We start from the raw sequence: 25,189 nt of genomic DNA on the forward strand, positions 1-25,189 counted from the left end.
GATCTATACAACTTTGTAACATGCAGAAAATAGCATTACTGGAGAAACCAAAGACTGGAACTGAGGGAGGTCGGGGGGTGGGGTGGGGGTGGGGTTCTGTGGGGGGAGGGGGAGGGAGGAAAAATGGGGGGGAAATAAGGCTATGTTTTTGGATAATATGTTTTGTTATGACTTTGAATAAAAAATAAAATAAAAAACAAAACAAAACAGAAGCCCTTGCCTGCCCCGGGCACTAGCAACCCACGTTACGCCACTGGAGGGTAGAAGACAGACAGACATACAGACAGACAGACACACACACACACACACACACACATACACACAAAGAGAGAACTCTGTCCTCCAACACCTTTCCACGCCCTCAGCTTCAGCCACCTGAGTAAGCTGCCCAGTGGCGTAGCGTGGGTTGTCAGCACCCGGGGCAAGGCAAGTAATTTGCGCCCCCTAACCTGTGGATTTGCGCCCCCTAACCCGTGGATTTGCGCCCCCTAACCCTAACCCCCAGATGTTGCGCCTGGTGCGGCCGGCCCCCCCTGCACCCCCCACGCTACGCCACTGCAGCTGCCTCACTGTGCCTCATGCTAGGGCTGGAGTTGTTCACCCCTCACCTTGGCCTCTCCAAAGACAATGTAGATGTCTGAGGCAGGGCTTTTGAAGACGTCCGGCTTGGTGATCACAAACAAGATGTTCTTGGACTTGCGGATCGTGATCCTGGTGACGCCGTGGATTTGCCGCAGACCCAGCTTCGACATGGCCTGGAGGGAGACAAGGGGATGACAGCCTGTTGGAACTGCCCAGCAGAAAGCGTGGAACAGAGCCACGCTCAGAAGACAGACGGAGAGACAGGACTCTGGCTGATAAGCAGAGTCCTAAGGAGGGATAATCTGGTTCAAAAGATCTTTCCTGCGTCAAGTGAAGTCATTCCCACCATTTCCAATTTAATAATAATAATAATAATAATAATAATAATAATAATAATAAATAATAAATTTTATTTATACCCCGCCCTCCCCGGGCTCAGGGCGGCTAACACCAATAAAATCACAGCAAAAACATAATAGAGGGGGTGGAAACCAATTTAAAATACGGGTTAAAATACAATTTAAAATGCAGCCTCATTTTAAAGTAGCTGATAAATCATAAGGGGATAAATCATTAGAGAGAAGAGTGCCATTCCTTAGCCAAAAATGACAGAACCCCCAGTACAAGAGGAATGCGATCAACGCAGAAGGCCCCCAAAGCTTAAAGATCTGAAAAGTTTGGGGCCGCCTCCATCTGTGGAACTGGCACCGTTACAGATGCTCATAATATTATCTTGGCATTTGTAAGAACTTGATCTTGTCGTGTGGCCCCACCAACACTTTGGAACTCCCTGCCTATTGATGTCACTGCACTCTTTCTGGCGCCTAAATTTGTTTATTTTTAGTTTTACCACCGTATTTTTCGCTCCATAAGACACACTTTTCCCCTCCTAAAAAGCAAGGGGAAATGTGTGTGCGTCTTATGGAGCGAATGCAGGGGGGAGGCAGGCGGGAAAAGCCCCCTCTGCGCGGCTCCTGCGGGCTTTTCTGCGAGGAGGGAGAAGGGACTTAACTGGCCGCATCAGTCCCTTCTCCCTCCTCGTAGAAAAGCCCGCAGGAGCCGCACACTCCTCAAATGGTGCGCGGCTCCTGTGGGCTTTTGTGGGAGGTGGAGAATACTCCCAGAGCTTGTCAGCGCTGGCGGGGCTGTCCGCTGCTCTTTGGGGCTGGCGGGGGGGTACCTGGGCTTCCCCCGCGAGCCCCGACAAGCTCCTGAGCAGCTCTGGGGTAGCCCGTGAAGCCTCCGCAGGGCAACGGGATGAAGGCTCCCCACTGCCCTGCGGAGGCTTCGCGGGCTACCCCAGAAGCCAGAACAGCTAGAGAGAGCACTGTGCAGCGCTCCCTCTGGCTGTTTTAGCTTCTGCCTTAGTGGGGAGCCTTCACCCCGCTGCCCTGCAGAGGCTTCGCGCGGCTACCCCTGGCTTTTGTGGGAGGTGGGGGGAAAAGCCAGGGATAGCCACGCTCTCTTTAAAGAGCGTGTGGCTCTTGCGGGAGGTGGGGAAGTGACAGAGCGAGGCTCTCTTACTTCCCCCACCTCCCGCAAAATCCCCCAAGAGCCGCACTCCTTTAAAGAGAAGCGCGGACCTGATCGACTACATGGAACTGGCGGAAATGACTGGCAGAATCCGAGACCAGAGAGAAGAGTCGGTGAAAGAAGACTGGAAGAAATTTAAAGACTATTTACAGAAATATTGTAAAATTAAGGAATCTTAGAAGGATGTTGGATAGAAACTAAGAGGTTTTTAGCTGTAATGCCTTAAGAGATATGAAAAAAGGTTTGCAACTGGGTAAAAACTTAATGGTAAGGATTTGCTGAACTAACAAATTGAACTGGAATACAAAAAAGGGAGGTATGAGGAGGTCCGGGGAAATAAGTATAGGGAAGATAGGTTATGGAAAATTAATGTCTTTTTAACTGTTTTATTTGGTATGGTGTGTTTTTTTTGTTGTTTTTTTGGCTATATTTTAAAAAACTTTATTTTTTTTCTTTCTGTATTCTGTATTTTTTGTATTTTTTGAAACTTTAATAAATATCATTTAAAAAAAAAAAAGAGAAGCGCGGACCGTGTGTGTGGCTCTCGGGGGCTTTTCCCCAAGGAGGGAGAAAGGCAGACCGTCAGTGATGGGCTGCCGTTCTCCCTCCTAGGGAAAAGCCTGCTAGCGCCACACACACGCTCCACGCGGCTCGTGAAAGGGAGCACTGAGCAGAGCCTGGGATCCAGACAGGCTTTGCTCAGCGCTCCCTTTAAAGAATTTTTTTCCCTTCTTGAATTCCCCCTCTAAAAACTAGGTGCGTCTTATGGAGCGAAAAAGACGGTAGTTCTTAGTTAGCCCAGCCTTCGCCGAACTGATGCCATCCAGATGTTTTGGACTACAATACAGTGGTGCCTCCCAGGATGAAATTAATTCGTTCCGCGAGTTTTTTCGTCTTGCGGTTTTTCTCGTCTTGCGAAGCACGGTGTCGGAAAAGTTTTGGAAAAGCTTCAAAAATCACCAAAGTCTTCAAAAACCTCAAAAAAGGCTACCGCACCGCGTGCTATGAGTTGCTCCTCGAAGTCAAGTCGCAACTGTATTAACGGTTTTAAGAAAAAGGAAACAAACTTGCAAGACGTTTCTGTCTTGCGAAGCAAGCCCATAGGGAAAATCGTCTTGCGAAGCAACTCAAAAAACCAAAAACCCGTTTTGCGAGTTTTCCGTCTTGCGAGGCATTCGTCTTGCGAGGTACCTCTGTACCCATCAGCCCCAGCCCAGTTAGCCAACGAGCTGCAGGCCTCGCCACCCATTTTCCTGCCCAGCCATTTCCACGCAGGGAAATTTTTATACGAGATCTATTAGAACATACAGATCATAACAACAGAAGCATCGCAGCACCAGCCCTTTCCTTAAACACAGTCAGTTCCCCAAAGCCTGCGGGAACAAAGGTCGTCTTCACCTGTCAAGTCTGGCTTCTCCAGGGAGGGAGTTCCAGAGTCTTGGAGGAGCCACCACCAAGAAGGCCCTGTCCTGGGTCCCAACCCAACTGTGCCTTTGAGGGTGGTGGGACTGAGAGAAGGGCCTCCCCTGAAGATCTCACAGCCCAGGCAGGTTCGTATGATAATAATATAATAATAATAATAATTTATTATTTATACCCCGCCTATCTGGCTGGGTTTCCCCAGCCACTCTGGGCGGCTTCCAACAGAATATTAAAATACAATAACCTATTAAACATTAAAAGCTTCCCTAAACAGGGCTGCCTTCAGATGTCTTCTAAAAGTCTGGTAGTTGTTTTTCTCTTTGACATCTGGTGGGAGGGTGTTCCACAGGGCAGGTGCCACCACTGAGAAGGCCCTCTGCCTGGTTCCCTGTAACCTCACTTCTCGCAGGGAGGGAACCGCCAGAAGGCCCTCAATGAACCTCAGTATCTGGACTGAACGATGGAGGTGGAGACACTCCTTCAGGTACACTGGGCCGAGGCCATTTAGGGCTTGAAAGGTCAGCACCAACACTTTGAATTGCACTTGGAAACGTACTGGGAGCCAATGTAGGTTTTTCAAGACTGGTGTTATGTGGTCTCGGCGGCTGCTCCCAGTCACCAGTCTAGCTGCCGCATTCTGGATTAGTTGCAGTTTCTGGGTCACCTTCAAAGGTAGCCCCACGTAGAACGCATTGCAGTAGTCCAAGTGAGAGATAACTAGCGCATGCACCACTCTGGCGAGACAGTCTGCGGGCAGATAGGGTCTCATCCTGTGTACCAGATGGAGCTGGTAAACGGCCACCCTGGACACAGAATTGACCTGCGCCTCCATGGACAGCTGTGAGTCCAGAATGACTCCCAGGCTGCGCACCTGGTCCTTCAGGGGCACAGTGACCCCATTCAGGACCAGGGAGTCCCCCACACCCGCCCACCCCCTAAGAACAGTACTTCTGTCTTGTCGGGATTCAACCTCAATCCATTAGCCGCCATCTCCCTGGCTGCGCACCTGGTCCTTCAGGGATTTGACCAAGGCACTGCCAGTTGCTGACCAGTGTGGTTCAACGTGGTTGTGACCCAGATTAATATTCTGGGGTGGGGGGGGGGAATAAGAGGGCCCCCCGCCTGACTTCAGCCCTTGAAGCCCTAGCTGAGGCTGTCCTGAAACCAAGGGGGGCTGGATTAGGCCTTGGATAAGGCTGCCTATGTTCGTCACTGGCTCGGGGGATTATCCCTGCTTCTGAGAGCCCCTTGCTCTCCAAGGATGGCAAGGAAGGGCACAGGGAGGCCATGGGGCTTGGCCACTGTATGCCCCGCTTCAGAAAGGGGGTCACGCACATGGGGATTGTTGTGAGGTCAAGATTTTCCTGGAAGTTTGCCTCCAGGCAGAGAGATTAGATGTCTGGTTCTCCTCTGGCCCACCCAATGTTGTCAGGAGTCCAGAGCAGCACTGACCGAGTCAAGTTCCCTTTAAAAATAAAATTAAGAACTCTGTTTGCTTAGAGGCTTTGGAAGGAATTAATAGGGATTCTCGGCTGCTCGTTAAGAAGAATCTCAGCAGGCTCCGGACTTAACCCGTTCCAAACCATAGCTGTCAAGTGTCCCTTATTTGAAGGGACAGTCCCTTATTCCAGCACCATGTCCCGCTGCTGTCCCTTACTGATGGATGTCCCTTAAATGTCCCTTAAATGATGTCCCTTAAATTTCAAAGGAAGCAGCTCCTCTCCCTCCCTCCCTGCCGGCCAGGGAGGAGGGAGGCTCCAACTGTGTTGCTTGGCTGCGTTGCTCACCCAATAAGAAGCCTAAGAACGACTGGGGGGTGGAGCTTGCATGCCTTGTGTGTGGCTAGTTAATGCAAGCTGAGAGGTTTTTTGAACGCTGGACGCCATTTTGTTGCACGTGCTGCTGCAAACTTTGCAGTGCAAAGCCAGGCCGGGGGGCCATCTTAAGTTGAGGCTGCATAGGCCTTGTGGTGCATGTGATTCAGATTCTATTCAGTTGAACCTCTGGTTACAAAGTTGGCTGGACAGTGTTCTCGAAGCTACCAGCATGAGTTTGACCAGACTGCAGGAGGACAGGAAGACTGGAGTGCCTGGAACAGGTGAGGCTGCAGGTCCCTTATTTTAGCTGCTGGTCCCTTATTTTCAAGGCTGCTGGTCCCTTATTTTCAAATCTGTAAGTTGACAGCTATGTTCTAAAGCACCTTGCCTCAACTAATTAGCGCTTGCTTGAGACAGATAGAAAAAACTCCTGCAGGATTCAGGTGGTCCTGTTTGCATCCCAAGGACTCGCTATAATGGGCTGTGCATGGGACTGCCTTTGAAAAGTGCTCAGAAACTTTCAGACCGCGATACCTCAAGGACTGCCTCTTTCCATATAAGCCTACCTGGACCCTGAGATCATCTTCTGAGGCCCTCCTTCATGTGCCACCTCCTTGAGAGGTCCAGAGGGTGGCAACATGAGAACAGGGCCTTCTCTGCAGTGGCTCCCCGTCTGTGGAATGCTCTCCCCAGGGAAGTTCGCCTGGCACCTTCTTTATACACCTTTAGGGGCTAGGCAAAAATGTTCCTTTTTAATCAGGCCTTCGGCTGATCTTATTGACATCCAACCCCCTTTTAGAATGTGGCTTTTGGAGGGAGGGTTATTGAGTTATTGCGTTTGGTTTGACTTTATATGTTGTGGTCTTGTTGTGAACTGCCCTGAGACCTCCGGGTATAGGGCAGTGTATAAGTTGAATTAATAATAATAATAATAATAATAATAATAATACAGTGGACGCTCAGGTTGCGAACGTGATCCATGTGCCTTCAGATGTCTTCTAAAAGTCAGACTTTACAGACTTTTTTCAGAAGCTGAACGTGCTCCGCTTTGAGTGTTACACTGAGGTCTGTCTGTTTTTGCTATTTATTTTGCATTTTTGCTTTTGCGGCTCTTTTTTGTTTTGTTTTGTTTTTGTGACTGTGTGGAACCCAGTTCAGCAACTGACGGATCGATTGTGTGACTGCAGTACATTGTTTATTGCTTTCATTTTACGGCTCAATAGTATAGTTAGATTGTAAAATCCATGTTCAATTGCTCTTCTAGGGGTTGTTTTGTTCGAATCCCCATCGTGGGGATTCGAACTGCTGACCTTCCGATTGGCAAGCCCTAGAGGCTCAGTGATTTAGACCACAGCGCCACCACGTCCCATCCACTGTACTGTAGACACCAGTTGTCTCTCATGGAATGCCACATGCCTCAGCAGACCATTCAAAGAATTACAGAGTTGAGAAAATTTTCTGCTTGTTCGCTCTTCCTGCACCCCAGACCCTCCCTGCCCGATTCTCTACTGACCTTTCGTGCTTTTTTCTCGCTTCGGCTCTGTTTCGCTCTGCTAATGGATTCTTCGCCGGTTCCCAAGGAGTGCGTTAGTTGCGCCTGGAAGATGCAAGTTTACATAGCAGTAAACATGGTTTCAGTTCTAAAAATGGTTTACATAGCAGTAAACATGGTTTCGGGTCTAAACATGGTTTACATAGCAGTAAACATTGTTTCAGTTCTAAACACGGTTTACAGCGGCTGGCTTTAAGTCAGCACATTGCAATGTACTTTGCCAATTAAGTTCCATTCGTTTTCCAAATTTTAAACGAATTAATTCAAATTTAACTCTAATTTAAAAGCTGACTTCCCCCCCTTTCAATACATTTCTTTTCCCTCCCTTCTTTCCTGCACACAGTAAAATACTTTTTCTTAATTTCTAATACTTCCCCATCCATTTCCTATTTCCCCCGACTGTGCATGTTCAATCCTTGCTGAGACTTTTACCCATTTTCCTAATTAATCAAATGGCGTTAATCTTCCATTATCATTAATCATCATTTAAAATCGTATTTCCTCCAATACAACTTAATCAGCCTGTCCTTATGAATTGGCATCGTTATAATTCATCAGCGCTCCAGTTTTACAAGCCTCACAAACATCCGGAAAAAAATCTCCCGATTTCCCTTGTTAGGCGATTCCATTCTCACAAAACAGATCGGCCGCTAGTTGCTTCCTCGTTGCAGCGTAGTTTGCACATGCTCAGAGGACCCTCGCTGCTGTACAGTCCCCAGGCTGAGACAGCTTCAAGAAACATCCTTTAGCCCAGAGGTGGCCAGAAGGTACCGTATTTTTCGCTGTATAGGACGCACTTTCCCCCCTCCAAAAATGAAGGGGAAATGTGTGTGCGTCCTATGGAGCGAATGCAGGCTCCTTGGCTTCAGCGATAGGAACGCAAAGCCTCCGAAGCGCAGAAGGAGCGCTCCCTCCACGCTCTGGAGGCTTCCCGTTGCTTTCACCGAAGCCTGGAGAGCGAGAGGGGTCGGTCGCTCTCCAGGCTTCAGGGATTGCTGCCTGAAGCCTTCGGAGCACAGCGCGAGTTACCGCTGCGTTCTGGAGGCTTCAGGTTCCTTTCGCTGAAGCCAGGAGAGTCTTGCTCTCCCGGCTTCAGCAAAAGGAACCCAAAGCCTGAGGAGCGCAGTGGGAACTTGCGCTGCTCTCGGAAGGCTTCAGGGATAGCCGTGTGCAGCCCCTCCGGCAGGGAGAGGTTGCGCGCAGCCTCTACGCTGCTCTTTGGGGCTGGGGGGGAAATAAGATTTTTTTTCTTGATTTCCCCCTCTAAAAACTAGGTGCGCCCTATGGTCGGTGCGCCTTATGGAGTGAAAAATACGGTATATGGAAAGATCTACTGCTGAGATCGCTAGGTGATCTGCTGAAAGCTCAGCCCACTCATTCAGTGGGGAAGGATTAAGACGGGGTAGGCAACCTAAGGCCTGGGGGCTGGATCCGGCCCAATCGCCTTCTAAATCCGGCCCGTGGACAGTCTGGAAATCAGCATGTTTTTACAGGAGTAGAATGTGTGCTCTTATTTAAAATGCATCTCTGGATTATTTGTGGGGCCTGCCTGGTGTTTTTACATGAGTAGAATGTGTGCTTTTATTTAAAATGCATCTCTGCGTTATTTGTGGGGCATAGGAATTCGTTCATTTTTTTTCCTTCAAAATATAGTCCGGCCCCCCACAAGGTCTGAGGGACAGTGGACCGGCCCCCTGCTGAAAAAGTTTGCTGACCCCTGGATTAAGATATCTGCCCCGCACAACTCTCTGAAGCCAGAAGTTTTTCAGGAGGCTGCAATCTCTGCTTCGTACAAATCTAGCCGTCTTTGCCTCAAACAAATCACCTGCGTCTGAGCTGTCCTTGGTTCTGAAACCTCTGCTTCCTCCAACTCAGGTAAGGACCCTTCGTTGCTTTCTGAGTCATTCGACGACCCTGGAAGAGAGAGGAAGCAGGGAGTGAAAGGAGCCTTTCCGTGTCCCAGATAAGAGACCATTTATAAAACTGTATTTCCTTTGCACCAAGATGTTTGCCTCTGTGAGCCTGGAGGCATCTATAATCATCATCATCATCATCATCATCATCAACAACAACAACAATAATAATACAGTGGTACCTCGGGTAACATACGTTTCAGGTTACATACGCTTCAGGTTACAGACTCCGCTAACCCAGAAATAGTGCTTCAGGTTAAGAACTTTGCTTCAGGATGAGAACAGAAATCGTGCGGCGGCGGCAGCAAGAGGCCCCATTAGCTAAAGTGGTGCTTCAGGTTAAGAACAGTTTCAGGTTAAGAACAGACCTCCAGAACGAATTAAGTACTTAACCTGAGGTACCACTGTAATAAATTATTATTACAGTCATACCTCTTGTTACGTTCGGTTCAGGTTACGTTCTTTCAGGATACGTCCTGCGGCGACCCGGAAGTAACGGAACGGGTTACTTCCGGGTTTCTCCGCTCGCGCATGTGCAGATGCTCAAAATGGCATCACACGCATGCGCAGAAGCGGCGAACCGCAACCCATGCATGTGCAGACGCGGGTTGCATTCTGGATCCCGTTCGCAACCAGAGGTACCACTGTATTATTATTATTATTATTATTATTATTATTATTATTATTACCTCCGCCCATCTGGCTGGGTTTCCCCAGCCACTCTGGGTGGCTCTCAACAGAATATTATTAATTTTTTTTAAAAAGCAATAAGCCTTTTCACTTTTTAAAAATTTTTGAAATTATTGTTGGCAACGTTCCCTATTGATCCCGTTCACGCGGTGTTAGAAACTCAGGTATATAAGCTAATTGGAAAATGGCACCTTGAACCTAGGTTTCAGTCTCCATAACAGAATGTCTAAGCACCATGAAATGGGGTTGCAAAAAAAAAAAAAAAAAGCTGTGAACCACGTATTTTATTTTATTTTCATTTGTATACTGCTTTAAATTTTAAAGGGAAAAAAATTCTCAAAGCAGTTTACAATGCACGGAAACGTCAAATAAAACAAGCCGGAATAATATTAATTCAAACTTCAAGGAAAATATTACAGGACCTTCTCTAAGGGGCATTTGGCTTCCCCATTCTTTATTTACCTGCTCAATTTATAGAGCTGCCCCATAGCAAAAATACAGAAAGCCAGTGGGGTGTAGTGGTTAGCATGTTGGACTAGGACCTGGGAGATCAGGGTTCAAATCCCTACTCGGTCCTGAAGTTCCCTGGGCGACCTTGTGGTCAGTCGCAGCCTCTTCACCTACCTCACAGGGTCGTTGTACGGATTATCCAGCTTTACCTCTCTTTCAAATCAGAACCAGTGAAGGTGGTGAAGGTCCTGTGTGAGTGTCTGGAGGCGGTTGGAGGATGGATGGCAGCTAACAGACTGAGGTTGAATCCTGACAAGACAGAAGTACTGTTTTGGGGGGACAGGGGGCAGGTGGGTGTGGAGGACTCCCTGGTCCTGAATGGGGTCACTGTGCCCCTGAAGGACCAGGTGCGCAGCCTGGGAGTCATTCTGGACTCACAGCTGTCCATGGAGGCGCAGGTCAATTCTGTGTCCAGGGCAGCTGTTTACCAGCTCCATCTGGTACGCAGGATGAGACCCTGTCTGCCTGCAGACTGTCTTGCCAGAGTGGTGCATGCTCTGGTTATCTCCTGCTTTGACTACTGCAATGCGCTCTATGTGGGGCTACCTTTGAAGGTGACCCGGAAACTGCAATTAATCCAGAACGTGGCAGCCAGACTGGGGACTGGGAGCGGCCGCCAAGACCACATAACACTGGTCTAGAAAGACCTACATTGGCTCCCAGTACGTTTCTGAGCACAATTCAAAGTGTTGGTGCTGACCTTGAAAGCCCTAAACAGCCTCGGTCCACTATACCTGAAGGAGCGTCTCCACTTCTATCGTTCTACCCGGACACTGAGGTCCAGCTCCGAGGGCCTTCTGGCAGTTCACTCCCTGGGAGAAGCCAAGTTACAGGGAACCAGGCAGAGGGCCTTCTCAGTGGTGGCCCCCACCCTGTGGAACACCCTCCCAGCAGATGTCAAAGAAAAGAATAACTACCAGACTTTTAGAAGACATCTGAAAGCAGCCCTGTTCAGGGAAGCTTTTAATGCTTGATGTATTACATTATTTTAATATTTTTGGAAGCCGCCCAGAGTGGCTGGGGAAGCCCAGCCAGATGGGTGGGGTATAAATAATAAAATTATTATTAGTATTAGTATTATTATTATTATTAGATGAGATGGGGGGTGAACCATGGACTCCTTGGAGAAAAGGGTGGGAGATAAAGGCAATAAATGAGCTCTTCTGCTGACCTGCTTAAGAAAGCTGGAGGAATCAGCCGGGCACCCAGAGATCTCCACGCCAGTAGCAAAACGCGCCTGGCGCCTGGCTAATTTCTAACATTATTCCATGAGCACTGTTCCACAGCATTTGATATTTTCATTTACATACATTCATTCGAAATAAGATGGGTTTACAAAGCATTCTATATCCTCCCACTACGCTGACGAAGAATTCTACGAAACAGTAGTCAGTATCCGGAATCACTGTTCAGTGTTGGACATCGTATTTGCTGAATACACAAAGCTTCACAGCTTGTCTTCCGCCGTACAAAGTTTGGCATTTAAAGATTTTCAGAGACTTTGAGACTAAAGATTTCATTTTGATCTTTTTATGGTGTGAAGGAATTCTATAAAGATTGTCTAGGTAAAGGGTAAAGGGACCCCTGACCATTAGGTCCAGTTGTGACCGACTCTGGGGTTGCGGCGCTCATCTCGCTTTACTGGCCAAGGGAGCCGGCGTACAGCTTCCGGGTCATGTGGCCAGCATGACTAAGCCACTTCTGGAGAACCAGAGCAGTGCATGCAAACGCCGTTTACCTTCCTGCTGAAGCAGTACCTATTTATCTACTTGCACTGGTGTGATTTTGAACTGCTAGGTTGGCAGCAGCAGGGACCGAGCAACGGGAGCTCACCCCGTCATGGGGATTCGAACCGCCGACCTTCTGATCGACAAGTCCTAGGCTCTGTGGTTTAACCCACAGCGCCACCCGCGTCCCATGATGACCCGTGTCCCATGATTGTCTACTACGTATGTATATGGTCATCGTGTTGCTTAGACGTTGTTGATGTTCTCTTTGCAAGACGGGTTTGTTTGGATACAAATTTCTAACATTGCCTGCACGGCATTTGCCGTTTTCACCTGGAGACCAGTGAGAACTCCTCTCCTCTCCGTCCAGAAGCACCATTGCTGGGCAAGGGGCTGAGGGAGGACCTGGCGAAGGCAGCAGTACCAGAGGCTCAATAGCAGGTGGGGTGAATCCGTGACCAGAAAGAAGAGGAGTTCCAAGAGGACTGGAGGAAATTTAAGGAGTATTTGAATAAATATCGTAACATAAAAAATTAGAAATTGCTTGAAAGAAACAAATAGGCCTAGGATTAAATTAAGTTATAATTAAATAAATGGGATTTAGAATGTCAAGGAAAGTGAATAAGATGGACTATAATTGGAAATAATAGAGTTCTGTCAAGAGAACAAAGTTGTCATCACAAACACGCTTTTCCAACAACACAAGAGACGACTCTACACATGGACATCAGCAGATGGGCAGCATCGAAATCAGATTGATTATATTCTCTGCAGCCAAAGATGGAGGAGCTCTATACAGCCAGCAAAAAACAAGCCCTGGAGCTGACTGTGGCTCAGATCATCAGCTTCTTATAGCAAAATGCAAGCTTAAACTTAAAAAGTAGAGACATCACCTTGCCAACAAAGGTCCGTATAGTAAAAGCTATGGTTTTCCCAGTAGTGATGTATGGAAGTGAGAGCTGGACCATAAAGAAGGCTGATCGCCGAAGAATGGATGCTTTTGAATTCTGGTGCTGGAGGAGACTCTTGAGAGTCCCATGGACTGCAAGAAGATCAAACCTCTCCATTCTGAAGGAAATCAGCCCTGAGTGCTCACTGGAAGGACAGATCCTGAAGCTGAGGCTCCAAGACTTTGGCCACCTCAGGAGAAGATGAGACTCCCTGGAAAAGACCCTGAAGTTGGGAAAGATGGAGGGCACAAGGAGAAGAGGACAACAGAGGACGAGATGGTGGGACAGTGTTCTCGAAGCTGCCAGCATGAGTTTGACCAAACTGCGGGAGGCAGTGGAAGACAGGAGTGCCTGGTGTGCTCTGGTCCAGGGGGTCACGAAGAGGCGGACACGACTAAACAACAACAACAATAATTGGGAATTGTTTTAGTTAATAATGATATTGGAAAGCTGTTACTTTTAACTACAAGGAAACTCAGAAGGGAGGGACTTGAGGAAGTCAACCAAGATGTTTAAAAGGTTGGATTTGTGAAGAATTAAGTTTGTTGTTATTGTTTATCTGTTTATTGTTCCTCCCCCCTTCCTTCCTTCCTTCCTTTCTTTCTTTCTTTCTTTGTTATTGTGTATCACTCTGCTTTGTGGTTTTTGTTATCATTGTGGAAAACCTAATAAAAACTTATAAAAAAAAATAGCAGGTGGGGGTGATACCCCCCGCTGGGGCAGAGCCACAGGATCCGTGCCAGGGAGTTTGCCGCCACCTCCGCCCACAACCTGGCGCAACCAGACACCTCGGGACCAACCCTGGAAGGCCAACGGGGGTTTCTCACCTTTGTGGTTGGCCTCGTGGCTCCTCTTCCCCGCCAACGCCTTCTTCTCCTCCAGGAGCATCATGCCAGTGGCTTCCCTCAGGCTCTCAATCTCCGGGCAGCGGTACAGCAGCTCCCGGTCGCTGGAGGAGCTCGACTCCAGCTGCGCCGGCCCCCGGTCCCCACGCTTCTCCCCTGCAGAGACGGAGTCCTTTTCTCGGGCGTCCTTGTTGCCAGGCAACCGGTTCCGGCCCCTGGAATCTTTGCTGATGGGAGGCTGGTCCTCTTGGGAGGGCTTGGCAGGTCTGGCGCTCGCCACGGCTGCAGAGACAAGTAGGTTAGGGCAGGGGGGGGGTTGGGGGTGTCCTTTCCCTTGCAGTTGGAAGCCAGGAACTCCAAACAGCTTCACCCAGCCTGGCATCAAAACCTGAAGAAATGAACCTATGCTGCCAATTCTCGTAGTAAATGTAAAGGGACCCCTGACCATTAGGTCCAGTTGTGGACGACTCTGGGGTAGCGGCGCTCATCTCGCTTTATTGGCTGAGGGAGCCAGCGTACAGCTTCCAGGTCATGTGGCCAGCATGACTAAGCCGCTTCTGGCAAACCAGAGCAGCGCATGGAAACGCCGTTTACCTTCCCACCAGAGCGGTACCTATTTATCTACTTGCACTTTTTGGTGTGCTTTCGAAATGCTAGGTTGGCAGGAGCAGGGACCGAGCAACGGGAGCTCACCCCGTCGCAGGGATTCGAACCACTGACCTTCTGATTGGCAAGCCCTAGGCTCTGTGGTTTAGCCCACAGTGCCACCCGTGTCCGAGGGGGGTATATAGGTAAAGGTAAAGGGACCCCTGACCATTAGGTCCAGTCGTGACCGACTCTGGGGTTGCGGCGCTCATCTCGCTTTACTGGCCGAGGGAGCCGGCATACAGCTTCCGGGTCATGTGCCCAGCATGACTTAGCCGCTTCTGGCGAACCAGAAGATTGGCAAATCCTAATGGTAGAATATCTGCAGCTCGTGAAAGCCACAGGAAGAGTAAGAGGCCAACCAAAACAAAAAGTCTATAAAGATCTTTAAAGACTATTTAGAAAACTACGGAATAAAAGGAAACATCTTGGCAGAATTAGATCCCTGTATTGTATAAATATAAGTTCGTAGGGAGGTAAAAAGAAATTATATAAGAAATGTGTAACTGTGCAGTATAAAGTAATGGATAAAGTACAGTGAGATTAATTGGAAGTCAGTTTTTAATTTCTTCTCTATAAGTTTTATAATTGTGTTCAGTATCAGGAGTATATATGATGATAATTATATTTATAGTGTGGTGGTTTGTTTGATTTTCCTGTTATTTGTTTGTTTGTTTGTTTGATTGTATGTATGTTTGTTTACTTGTATGTACGTCTGTTTTCTCATAAATGTATTTATTTTAAATTAATAATAATAATAAAAAGAAATAAATAAAACCAACCCTCATCCTCCCGTTATCTGGATGGGAGAGATGGGGAAATGAAAGCTCACCTTCCGCAGGAGGCTTCCTCGAGTCCCGGAGGAGGATCAGGTCCTCTCTGGAAGGAGCTCGTTCCTCATCAGGCCTGGTTGTTGAAGCAGGAAGCCACGAGGCAGCCGAGGGGCTGTGGAAATGGCCGTCGGAGGGAGGCGGGGGAGAAACAGGAGGCACTTCTTCAGATTCAGAAGGTGGAGATGGAGGAGGAGACAGAGGAGGTTCCTCCTCACAGGTAAGCGATGGGGGCTGCTCTGCCTGCAAAGAAACAGCGAGGGACTCTTGAGCTGGTCCTTCAGAGGCTGGCAGGGCCTGCGATAGAGGAGAGGTGGTCTCCACACTCATCAAACCAGCTTCAGGGACCACGAGTTTCGTGCTTCCAGCAAAAGCACTTGAAGGAACTGGTCCTTTTCCCTCTCTTGGGTGGCCAACCGCCTCTGCTGTGGCACCCTCTAGTCTCGTCTCTTCTGAAATCTCTTCAGTTGACCCACCGGCTTCTGGACTCTGGATCGTCGGCTTGGCCTGCAAGCTCCGAGGTGGAGATCTGTCGACGCTCTCAGACGTCTTCCCTTCGGCTTCACCAGGTGTGAAGACGACCTCCTCGGCAGCCTGGTCCACTCCTTCCAACCCAGAACTCAGCAGCGGCCCAGCCGCCATCTCTACCGCCTCTGAACGAAGGGGAACAACCTCCACATGTGGTGGAACTGCTACCCTGTCCATCTCCAGCTCCTTGCAAGGTTGCCCGGCCACTTGGTCTTGACTGCAAGTGGTTTGAGGCTCCAACTCATCTTTGGAATGCTTCGATTCCGACAAGTCTGGCATGACGCCTTCGGAGGAGAACTCCAAGACGTCTTCCTTAAGGCTGCCGAGAAGGCTTTGTGCTTCGGCCACCAGCAGACTGCTCACCAGGCGGGCAGCACCCAAGCCCGGCTCCCTGAGGTTGCCGAAGGAGCCTCGCAACATGTCGGTGATCTGCTGCTGGTCTGCAGTGACCTCTGGAGGTTCTGCAACCAACGAGGCGTTCTGCCACAAGGCACCAGGAAGCTCCGGTTGGCTGGGGGCTGGAGATGGCGTCGCTGCAGCAACGGCTTCAGAAGCATCCGGGGCTGCACCAGTCCTCCTGGTCCCCGGCGATTCTGCAGCACCAACGCTTTCCATTTCTGCATTTCCACTGGAAAGGATGTGCTGGGCATCTTCAGGCTCCGACAAATAGATCTCCTCTTCAGAAGCAAAGAAGAGGTGCTGGCTTTTGCAAAGCACGGGTGACGCATCCCTTGGCCGGGCATTGGCTGGAGAAGGCAGCTGGTTAAGAGCAGAGGAATGCAGACACAACGCCATGCTCCGCTGGGAAGGTCCCTCTGCTGGTGGGATCTTCGACGGCTCAGCCAAGGGTTCAACCTTAGCATCTTCAGTCTCGACCACTCGGTGTTCCAGCTCAGAAACGGCTGCCGGCTGTTCTTGTGGAAGAGGAGAAGGGCTCTTCTCCACATCCTCGGCCGGGCTGCCCCATGCCTGCTCAGGGGTGCTGAGCCCTTCCCTCTCAGAGCCAGGGGATGAAGTCAGCACAAGCGTCCCACAAGAGATGTCCTCAGCTGCCGTGAAGAAGCTGCTGTCCGCCTGCGAGTTGGGCATGGAGACCTCTGCCAACTCCGGGGAAGAGAGACTGGAATCCAGTTCCTTTTCCTGCACAGAAGGTTCAGCGCCCAAAGCAGGTGGTTGGAGACCCTGAAGCAGAGCTTGAGCAAAGGTCTTCTTTGGCACCTGCAAGGGTTGCCTGGGTAGACCCTCAACCCTGCCAATGGAAGGCGTTGCAACTGCATCTCCTGCCTTAGAAGTTCCTGGGGCAGTTTTTTCCACCTGAGCTTTGACGTCCAAAGGATGCTGATCATTCAAAGGAGGCAGAGATGCAGCCGCCTCCATACATCCCCTGTTCCTCTGAGCCTCAGGCCCCTGTTGGACAGCCAGCTTCGTGTCTTTGGCTGCTGCCTGGGGCTCCAGAATCTGTACCCCAGCAAGCTGCGGCCATTCAGTGCCTTCTTTACGACCCGCTGGCTCAGGAAGGCCTGCCTGGCGAACAACCTGCTCAAAGGCCGCAGGAACCACGAGCTTGTTCTCATCTTTCTGTCCTGGCTTCTTGTCCGAGCTTCCCACCAACGCTGGACCATCTGTGGTCTCGCTGCTGGCGGAAGCAGGAGCTGCCCCCTTACTCTGAATCTGAACCAAATTCATGTTGCTGTCTCTCAGGCTAGGCTGAGCACCAGGATCCTGCAATGAGGCGGCTTCTGATCCACACAGTCCCACAGGAAGCGTGGTTAAGCGCTGGGCTTGAAGCCCGTCTCCCGGCCAAACAGAACCTTCTCCTGGCGGGATCTCAGCGACAGAGTCTGCTCTGCTGTTTTCGTCACTTTCAAGTTCAGAAATAGCATCCTCTTCTCCCTCGGACGGACTTTCCCAGTCCTGGCCAGCATCAACTTCGTCCGATAGCGCTTGCCCCTCCATTGCCCCAGTGGCTTCCTCTACAACTGAAGCCTCTTCCCCTAGCTGATCTTTGCCCTTGGCGTCCTCTCCAGCTTCCTCAAGATGGCCGCCTGCTTCTACCAGCATGGGCTCATGGCGGCTCTCACCGGGCTGAGGCTCACTCATGCTCAGGTCTTTGGCCTCGCCAGTCTCCAAGCACAACTTGAGATGGGCTGCACCGTCTCCTATAACCACACTGGCAAGAGGCCCTGTGGAGGCCTCCATCTCCAGCCCAGATGAGTCTCTTGGCATCCCACAGACTTCAGCACGCTCTTCAACATCCGTGGGGGGCAGAGGTGTGGCTGCCGCCATCAAGGTGACCTCACTGTCCACGACGGCAGTGTTCTGCTGTATGCTGCTTGGTCCCAGCAAGGGCTGAGAATCAGGTTTTGCCTCAGAAAAGATGGCCACCACATGGTCCTCGTTGTTGTTCATCTGGTCAAGGGACGAGGCCTCCTCAAGCTCGTCCTCCGATTCGAAGCAGGCAATAAGGCACTCCGCTGTCGGCTCGTTGTCGGCTCGAGTCGCTTCAGGCTGGTCCAAGATGGCCGCCTCACAGGAGCCAAGGAGGGACACAAACGGAGGCTCCTCCTTCTCTGGCTCCACATTGAACACCCCTCCATTAGGCCTCTCTGCTTCAGTCAAGCCTCCCCCAGAGGCTCCATCTTGGTCAAGGAGCTCCAGAAGCCGCTCCTCCGACTCCTTCAGCCTGGCGCTGATGTCAAAGGAAGACAAGTCGTTGATGTCTGGAGTCGCCAGCTCTGCAAACGCCACAGGATACGGCTTCGGGGTCCATCCCAGGGCTATGGCAGGGCCTGCATACACCTGGTCGACCCACTCTGCAGCCGTTTGTCCCACAGGCCGAGGCCCCTCCAAGGAGTTGTCCAGAGGCGGCAAAGCATCTGCTTCCTCATCCGTATCAAAGCAAGCGATGAGGCATTCTCCGGGGTCAGGGACGTTTTCCTCAGCAGCCTCTTGCCCGTCTGAGAGCGACTGGTGCTCTGGGGAGTCGCAGGGGGCGCCCCTTTCCCTTGAAGGCTCTTCTCCCTCTTCACATCCAGTTCCACGACCCATGCCTCCGAAAAGAGCTGTGGGGCCCTGCTCCATAGGAGACCCCCATCCTTGACCAGTAGGGGAACTGCTGCTGCTTCCAGAACATTCGGAGGAATCGCCGGGAGCTTCAGGCACAAGCTGCAACCTGGAGGCCGCTTCTTTTTCAGTGGGGAGCGAAGCTGAAGCTTTGATTTGGTCCTCCTGGGGTATCTCTTCATCTTCAGCCTTCTCCAGGGAGGAGCCTCTCTCCTCCCGCTCCTCCTTTTCGGCCCTCGGGTGCCCATTGTCCCCGGCAGAAGCCGTCTCTTCCTCGTCTGTGTTGTAAGCGTCAGACGAGGTCTCCATCTCGCTCTCGCTGCCCGATCGGGACAGCGTGGGCACTGTGTCTTCCTTTGGAGGCTCAGCCGCTTCCTGAGCAGGGGCGACCGCAGCTTCCGCGACCACGGCGTATTGCTCGACGCTGTAGAGCCGTTCGTCGTCCTCCCCGTTGTAGGAGGCCGAGTCTGAGGACTGGGAGGTGTCGTCCTGGTAAGCAAAGGACTCGTCCACGCCTTCATTGATGGAGGTTTCCGAGAGAGAGTGCAGGAAGGAGGCCGAAGTGCTGTCGTCGTCCTCCACGCCGTAGAGGGCGTCGTTCCCCACCGACTCCCCTTGGGGGAACAGTGTGATCTCCACGGACTCCGCCTCAAATATGAGGCTCCCACGGAAAGGCAGGAGCAAAGCAGAAATCATCTGGTCACTGTCAGCGCCGTCCACGCCGTCGTCTGGGGCGGAAGCTGTCGTCTCGGCCTGCGGCCGGCCGGGTGCATCAGCCTCAGAGGTGTCCGTCCCAGAAGGGAAGGCAGCGAGTGAACCGGGCAAGAGGCAGGGTTTCGATCCTGCAAACTCGGCAGAGTCTCCGGCTCCCGTTTCGTAGGCTGGCGGAGCCTCTGCTTTGGACAGCTCGCGGCTCAGATCCACTTCGTCTCCAGAGTCCTCTCTGCTCTCGGGCCAAGACGGAGCCACTTGCTCAAACCTCTGAGGGCCCGGCCTCAAGGGAGCGACTTCGGCGCCCCAGTCGCCGCCATCTTCCTCCGGGGTCGTCTGCCCGTCGTCGTCGTCCTCGGGGAACGACGAGTGGACTAAAGTGCTGGAGGAGAGGGTCTGGAAAGCAAACTCCCCCTCCAAGTCGGGAGACAGGCTGGGTCCCCGTGGGAGCCTCGGGCGGCCGTCTGCGTACTCCGAGAGAAACTCCTCGCCGTCTGCCGCCGGGGCCTCCATGGCTTCTGACTCTGCGATCAGGTTGGGGGAGCAAGATGGGGAAGTGCTGCCGGTGCCTGAAGACGCCCAGCTGCCTCCCTCGGCCGTGATATAGGACCCCGAGGGGGAGGTGGGTGGGGAGCAAAGGCCTTCGTTGTCTGTGTCGTTCTGCTCCTCGCTGAGGCTCTCTTTGGAGAAGGGTTGGTGCCTGAGGTGGGAAAACACAGTCTTGATGGGGGTCGAGGGCGCCGTGAAGTATAGTTCTGGGTCCAGGCCACAAGTGTGCTTGCCAGGCAGGGGCTGGGCCTCGGCAGGCTCCAAGGAGAGGTCTTTGGTGAGCGCAGGAGGCGGAGAAGGCAGGTCCGCCAAATGTTCGCCCTGAGAGAGTGGAGGTGTCATGGCTGCCCTCTTGGCCTCCTGCGGATTCCGGAGGCCAGGGAGGGTCATGCCTGCTTGCCGGCTGGCCAAGTCTTTTGGGGTCTGGTGGGGAGGCCTCGCCTGGAGGTCAACCATGTCCGGATCCTCCATGTCGCTCGTTTCCTCCTCCTCAGAGCTGGCCTCCAAGGTGCCCCGTGTGAGCGGCGCAGAGGCAGCCCCTTCCCCATCTTCCTCATCCTCACTGAGGCATTGAGTCTCCTCGCCCATCACTATCCGGGTGTCCAGCATGTCCACGCCCGACGTAGGTTCCCCCTGACCTTTGGGCGCCGCCTTGGCGGCTTTCGGGGCCTGCTCCATCACGACCTGCCCGCACTCGCTGAGGGCTACCAGGCCGGTCGCGGCGTTGCCCACGGCCGTGTCACAGCTGGCTCCTTCGGGCTGCGGGCGGTCCTCTTTCTTCGCCGGCAGGAAAGCCGGAACGACTTTGCCACAGAGGGTGGGGTCCATGGGGAGGCCGGTCTGGCAGTCGGGCGTCACCGCCGGGGACATCTGCAGCGGTGTCAGGGCCTCACTACTCGGCGTGGAGGACGTGGAGGTGGTCCGGGATACATCTGGGGATGGGGGATTGAGAAGAGAAAGATTGGGGGAGAAGCATTAATCCAAATCGCTCCACAACAAACTAGCACCAACATTTCAGTACAGTGGTACCTCGGGTTAAGTACTTAATTCGTTCCGGAGTCCGTTCTTAACCTGAAACTGTTCTTAACATGAAGCACCACTTTAGCTAATGGGGCCTCCTGCTGTCACTGCGTCACCGGAGCACGATTTCTGTTCTCATCCGGAAGCAACGTTCTTAACCTGAGGTACTGTTTCTGGGTTAGCGGAGTCTGTAACCTGAAGTGTATGTAACCCGAGGTACCACTGTACTTGGCCCGGAGGGCAGCAGCAGCAAAAGAACAGGCCTTTCCAGTAGTGGCTGCCAGTTTGTGGAATTCTCTCTCCAGGGATAATATTATCTTTCCAACAAAGTATTAAAAATACAATAAAACATCAAGCATTAAAAACCACCCCAAACAGGGCTGCCTTCAGATGTCTTCTAAAAGTCAGATAGTTGTTTATTTCCTTGACATCTGGTGGGAGGGCGTTCCACAGGGTGGGTGCCACCACCAAGAAGGCCCTCAGCCTGGTTCCCTGTAACTTGGCTTCTCACAGGGAGGGAACCGCCAGAAGGCCCTCGGAGCTGGACCTCAGTGTCTGGGCAAAACGATGGGGGTGGAGACATCTGTCACTATTATTGTATATCTTCAAGGCACCAGGCAAAAACATTCCTTCTTAACTAGGCCTCTGGCTTTTAACTATCTATGGGTGGGACATTTCTAGTGTATTTTTTCCCCTCTTGGTTTTTATGTCTGAAAAAAGAAACTAAAAAAATCATAATCATCATCATTCTGTGATGTGGTGGCAGTGGCCCTCCAGACAGCACAAGGAAGGGCCTTTTTTGTGGTGGCCCCCCGACTGTGGAATGCTCTCCCCAAAAAGGCCTCATTGGCACCAACTAATGCTTGGCTTTTCCAGCAGGGAAATACCAGTTGTCTTTTCTCATCCCGTTTACAGGTTTGCTGGCTTATTGGAGAGGAGATGGGGTAAGGTAAAGGTAAAGGGACCCCTGACCATTAGGTCCAGTCGTGGCCGACTCTGGGGTTGTGGCGCTCATCTCACTTTATTGGCCGAGGGAGCCGGCGTACAGCTTCCGGGTCATGTGGCCAGCATGACTCAGCCACTTCTGGCGAACCAGAGCAGCGCACGGAAACGCCGTTTACCTTCCCGCCGGAGTGGTACCTATTTATCTACTTGCACTTTGATGTGCTTTCGAACTGCTAGGTTGGCAGGAGCAGGAGCAGGGACTGAACAAAGGGAAATCAACCCGTCGTGGGGACTCGAACCGCTGACCTTCTGATCGGCAAATCCTAGGCTCTGTGGTTTAACCCACAGCGCCACCCACATCCCTTGAGGAGAAGGGGTACCCCCCCAAAAAAATCATGACTTATGGACAAATTCTTGTGTGCAATACTCTCTCACACACACATACGTACGGTCTAAGAGTTGGCCCATCCTGCGATGGTATTGCCCTTCCTCTCCCTCGCTGAGCCCATCGCTAGTGAGATTTCCCACCCTCAGCCCTATCTGGGCTTTGTGTGATGCAAGTTTCTGAATCAATTAGAGTGTTCGCAGCATTCCGTGACACACCTTGGCCTGCTGAGCCAATGGCAGGAGAGGACACTTAAAAGGGGCTGGACCAAGTCACGGCAGGTAAGTCCATCAATGGTGCTTCATGCGTTCAGGTGTGCAACACATGGGAAGCCAGAGCTCACGCTTTTCCAGGTGATTCCCCTACCTTTGCCAAGTTTTGGACGACAGAGGCAAATTCACAAAGCCCAACATTTTACTGAAAGTCTAAGTCAGTGCCGGATTTACGTATAAGCTCAACAAGCTATAGCTTAGGGCCCCACTCTCTTGGGGGTCCCCCCCCAAAAAAACAACTGGATGTACATTTCCAAAATATAAGATAAAAAATAAATAAAATTAAATTTAACCTACATATAGCAACAGTGTTTTTGTGTAGGCTCCTATGATGTACGTAATGGGCCCCACATATAGCATATATTCAACACACACAGAAAGCGACAATTTGTTGTTGACAAAGGACAGCTGGACATATAAAGGGCCCCATTACCTTCAGTAGCTTAGAGCCTCATCAAACCTAAATCCAGCCCTGGTCTAAGTTTTCTGTGTTTGAGACTGTAATATACAAGCGTGCCCGGGGGAAAAATACATTTTTTTCAGAGGTGAATATGCTCTTGAACTATATACCCCTTGTATGGAAGTTGATAACAGGACGATGAAAATGGATTCTACACACCCTAAACTTGGCCATATTGATGAATTGGGAGAATAGAGATACGATTCCCTTTAATCAATGGCTTCACAACATTGGCAACATACAAACGGACAGCTTATAGATGCAGACTTTCTTTGGATAAATAGAATGATATTCGGAATGAGTTCACACAGAATATATTCGGTTACTGACAATTATACATGTCTTGGGATAATAAGAATATACACATTTCTATATTAATGTAAGGGGACACAGGTGGCGCTGTGGGTTAAACCACAGAGCCTAGGACTTGCCGATCAGACGGTCCAGGCAAAGGCAACTTTAGCAAAGGTGGGGTTGCAGCACTCATTTATTGCAGCACTCATCTTATTGGCCGAGGGAGCCGGTGTTTGTCCACAGCTAGCTTTCTGGGTCATGTGGCCAGCAGGAATAAACTGCTTCTGGAGCAACGGAACACCGTGACAGAAACCAAAGCGCACGGAAACGTCGTTTACCTTCCTGCTGTAGTGGTACCTATTTATCTACTTGCACTGGTGTGCTTTCAAACTGCTAGTACATTTCCGAGCACAGTTCAAAGTGTTGGTGTTGACCTTTAAAGCCCTAAACGGCCTCGGCCCAGTAGACCTGAAGGAGCGTCTCCACCCCTATTGTTCTGCCCGGACACTGAGGTCCAGCGCCAAGGGCCTTCTGGTGGTTCCCTCAATGTGAGAAGCAAAGCTACAGGGAACCAGGCAGAGGGCCTTCTCGGTGGTGGCACCCGCCCTGCGGAATGGCCTCCCACCAGATGTTAAAGAGATGAACAACTACCTGACATTTAGAAGACATCTGAAGGCGTGTTCAGGGAAGTTTTTAGTGTGTGACATTTTGATGTATTTTTAATCTTTGTTGGAAGCCGCCCAGAGTGGCTGGGGAAACCGAGCCAGATGGGTGGGGTACAAATAATACATTATTAATTATTATTATTATTATTATTATATTCCAGCTCCCGGAGGCATTGCAAAATAACAGACTTGTCTAGTTGCGGTGTTTGCTTTTCTCTCTGTGTGCTGGCGGTGACGGGATTGGAGGGTCTTAAGGGCTGGTTCACGTCACTGTGAAATCCGCTGCAAGCAAGGTGCGCGTGAGCCTTGGCCATTAAGTGGGGCATCTCCCAGGGGTGGGCGTGAAGGGCTCATCAGGGATGGGTGTAGGTGGGGATGACGGAGGCTCCGAGCCCGGCCACCTGGCTTGCCGTGTGGCCTCTTATGCGCGCTGACAAATGGCCTTTTCAAGTTGGCTTTCCTCCAGGTCTCTTCCAGAGAGAGCGGGCCGGGAATGACTTTGCATTGAGCTCAGCGTACCGGATGAAAAATCTAGGGCGCCGCTGAGCATTGTGGAAAGAAAAATGGGATGGTGTCCAGTTTCGGACGGAGGCGGCTATTTTCTCCCAGCTGGCTGCTAATTGCTGATCTTGCGCGTTGCCACTGTTGTCTTTTAGAAATAAATAATGGTGGCACTCTCACAATTTGCGTGCGTGTGTTTGGTTTGTGTGTGTGTATTTCACCACACAAACTATGCTTGCATTTTCAGAGTCATGCTGGAAACCACAGGCAGGGAGAGGGCTCTGGCTATTATTGTTTTATTTGTATTTATTTAATTTGCAGACCACCCTTCATCCGAAGATCCCAGGGAAGTTCGCAACAGGAAAAAAACCCACAAAAGGAGAACACAAGGATGCGTAATAAAACAAAAGCAAACCGAGAAATCCTCTGCCTCAGAAACACATTTTAAAAGGCATAGAACAGGCATAGGCAAACGGCCCTCCAGATGTTTTAGGACTACAACTCCCATGATCCCTAGCTAACAGGACCAGTGGTCAGGGATGATGGGAGAGTTGTAGTCCCAAAACATCCGGAGGGCCGAGTTTGCGTATGCGTGGCATAGAATGTTAACCAGCCAAACACCTGGTTGAGGAGAAATGTTTTTGCCTGGCGCCTAAAGATATGCAATGAAGCTCAAACAGTAGAGTATGAGACTCTTAATCTCATGGTCCTGGGTTCGAGGCCCATGTTGGGCTAAAGTGTCCTGCGTTGCAGCGGGTTGGACTAGATGACCCCCGCGGT

General features: G+C 51.0%; 1 protein-coding gene across 2 annotated transcripts in view; it reads right to left on the bottom strand.

The window, feature by feature from the left end:
• LOC308459003 (uncharacterized protein) overlaps positions 1 to 25,189 on the bottom strand; it is a 63,572-nt gene that overhangs the window by 6,315 nt on the left and 32,068 nt on the right. The window contains exons 1-6 of one of the 2 annotated variants that reach the window (XM_080973957.1): positions 22,282 to 22,380; positions 15,019 to 20,799; positions 13,524 to 13,823; positions 8,732 to 8,820; positions 6,868 to 6,951; positions 609 to 755 (exon numbers count right to left, since the gene is read on the bottom strand). In XM_080973957.1, coding sequence (XP_080830083.1) covers positions 609 to 755; positions 6,868 to 6,951; positions 8,732 to 8,820; positions 13,524 to 13,823; positions 15,019 to 20,799; positions 22,282 to 22,300 — 6,420 coding nt within the window. In that variant the 5' untranslated portion in view covers positions 22,301 to 22,380. Of the gene's footprint in view, positions 1 to 608; positions 756 to 6,867; positions 6,952 to 8,731; positions 8,821 to 13,523; positions 13,824 to 15,018; positions 20,800 to 22,281; positions 22,381 to 25,189 lie in introns of those variants that run through there. The other variant, XM_080973956.1, reaches the window with a different exon arrangement.

This window comes from Podarcis pityusensis (genome assembly GCF_964106645.2).
Source record: "Podarcis pityusensis genome assembly, chromosome: 12".
Classification (NCBI taxonomy): Eukaryota; Metazoa; Chordata; class Lepidosauria; order Squamata; family Lacertidae; genus Podarcis; species Podarcis pityusensis.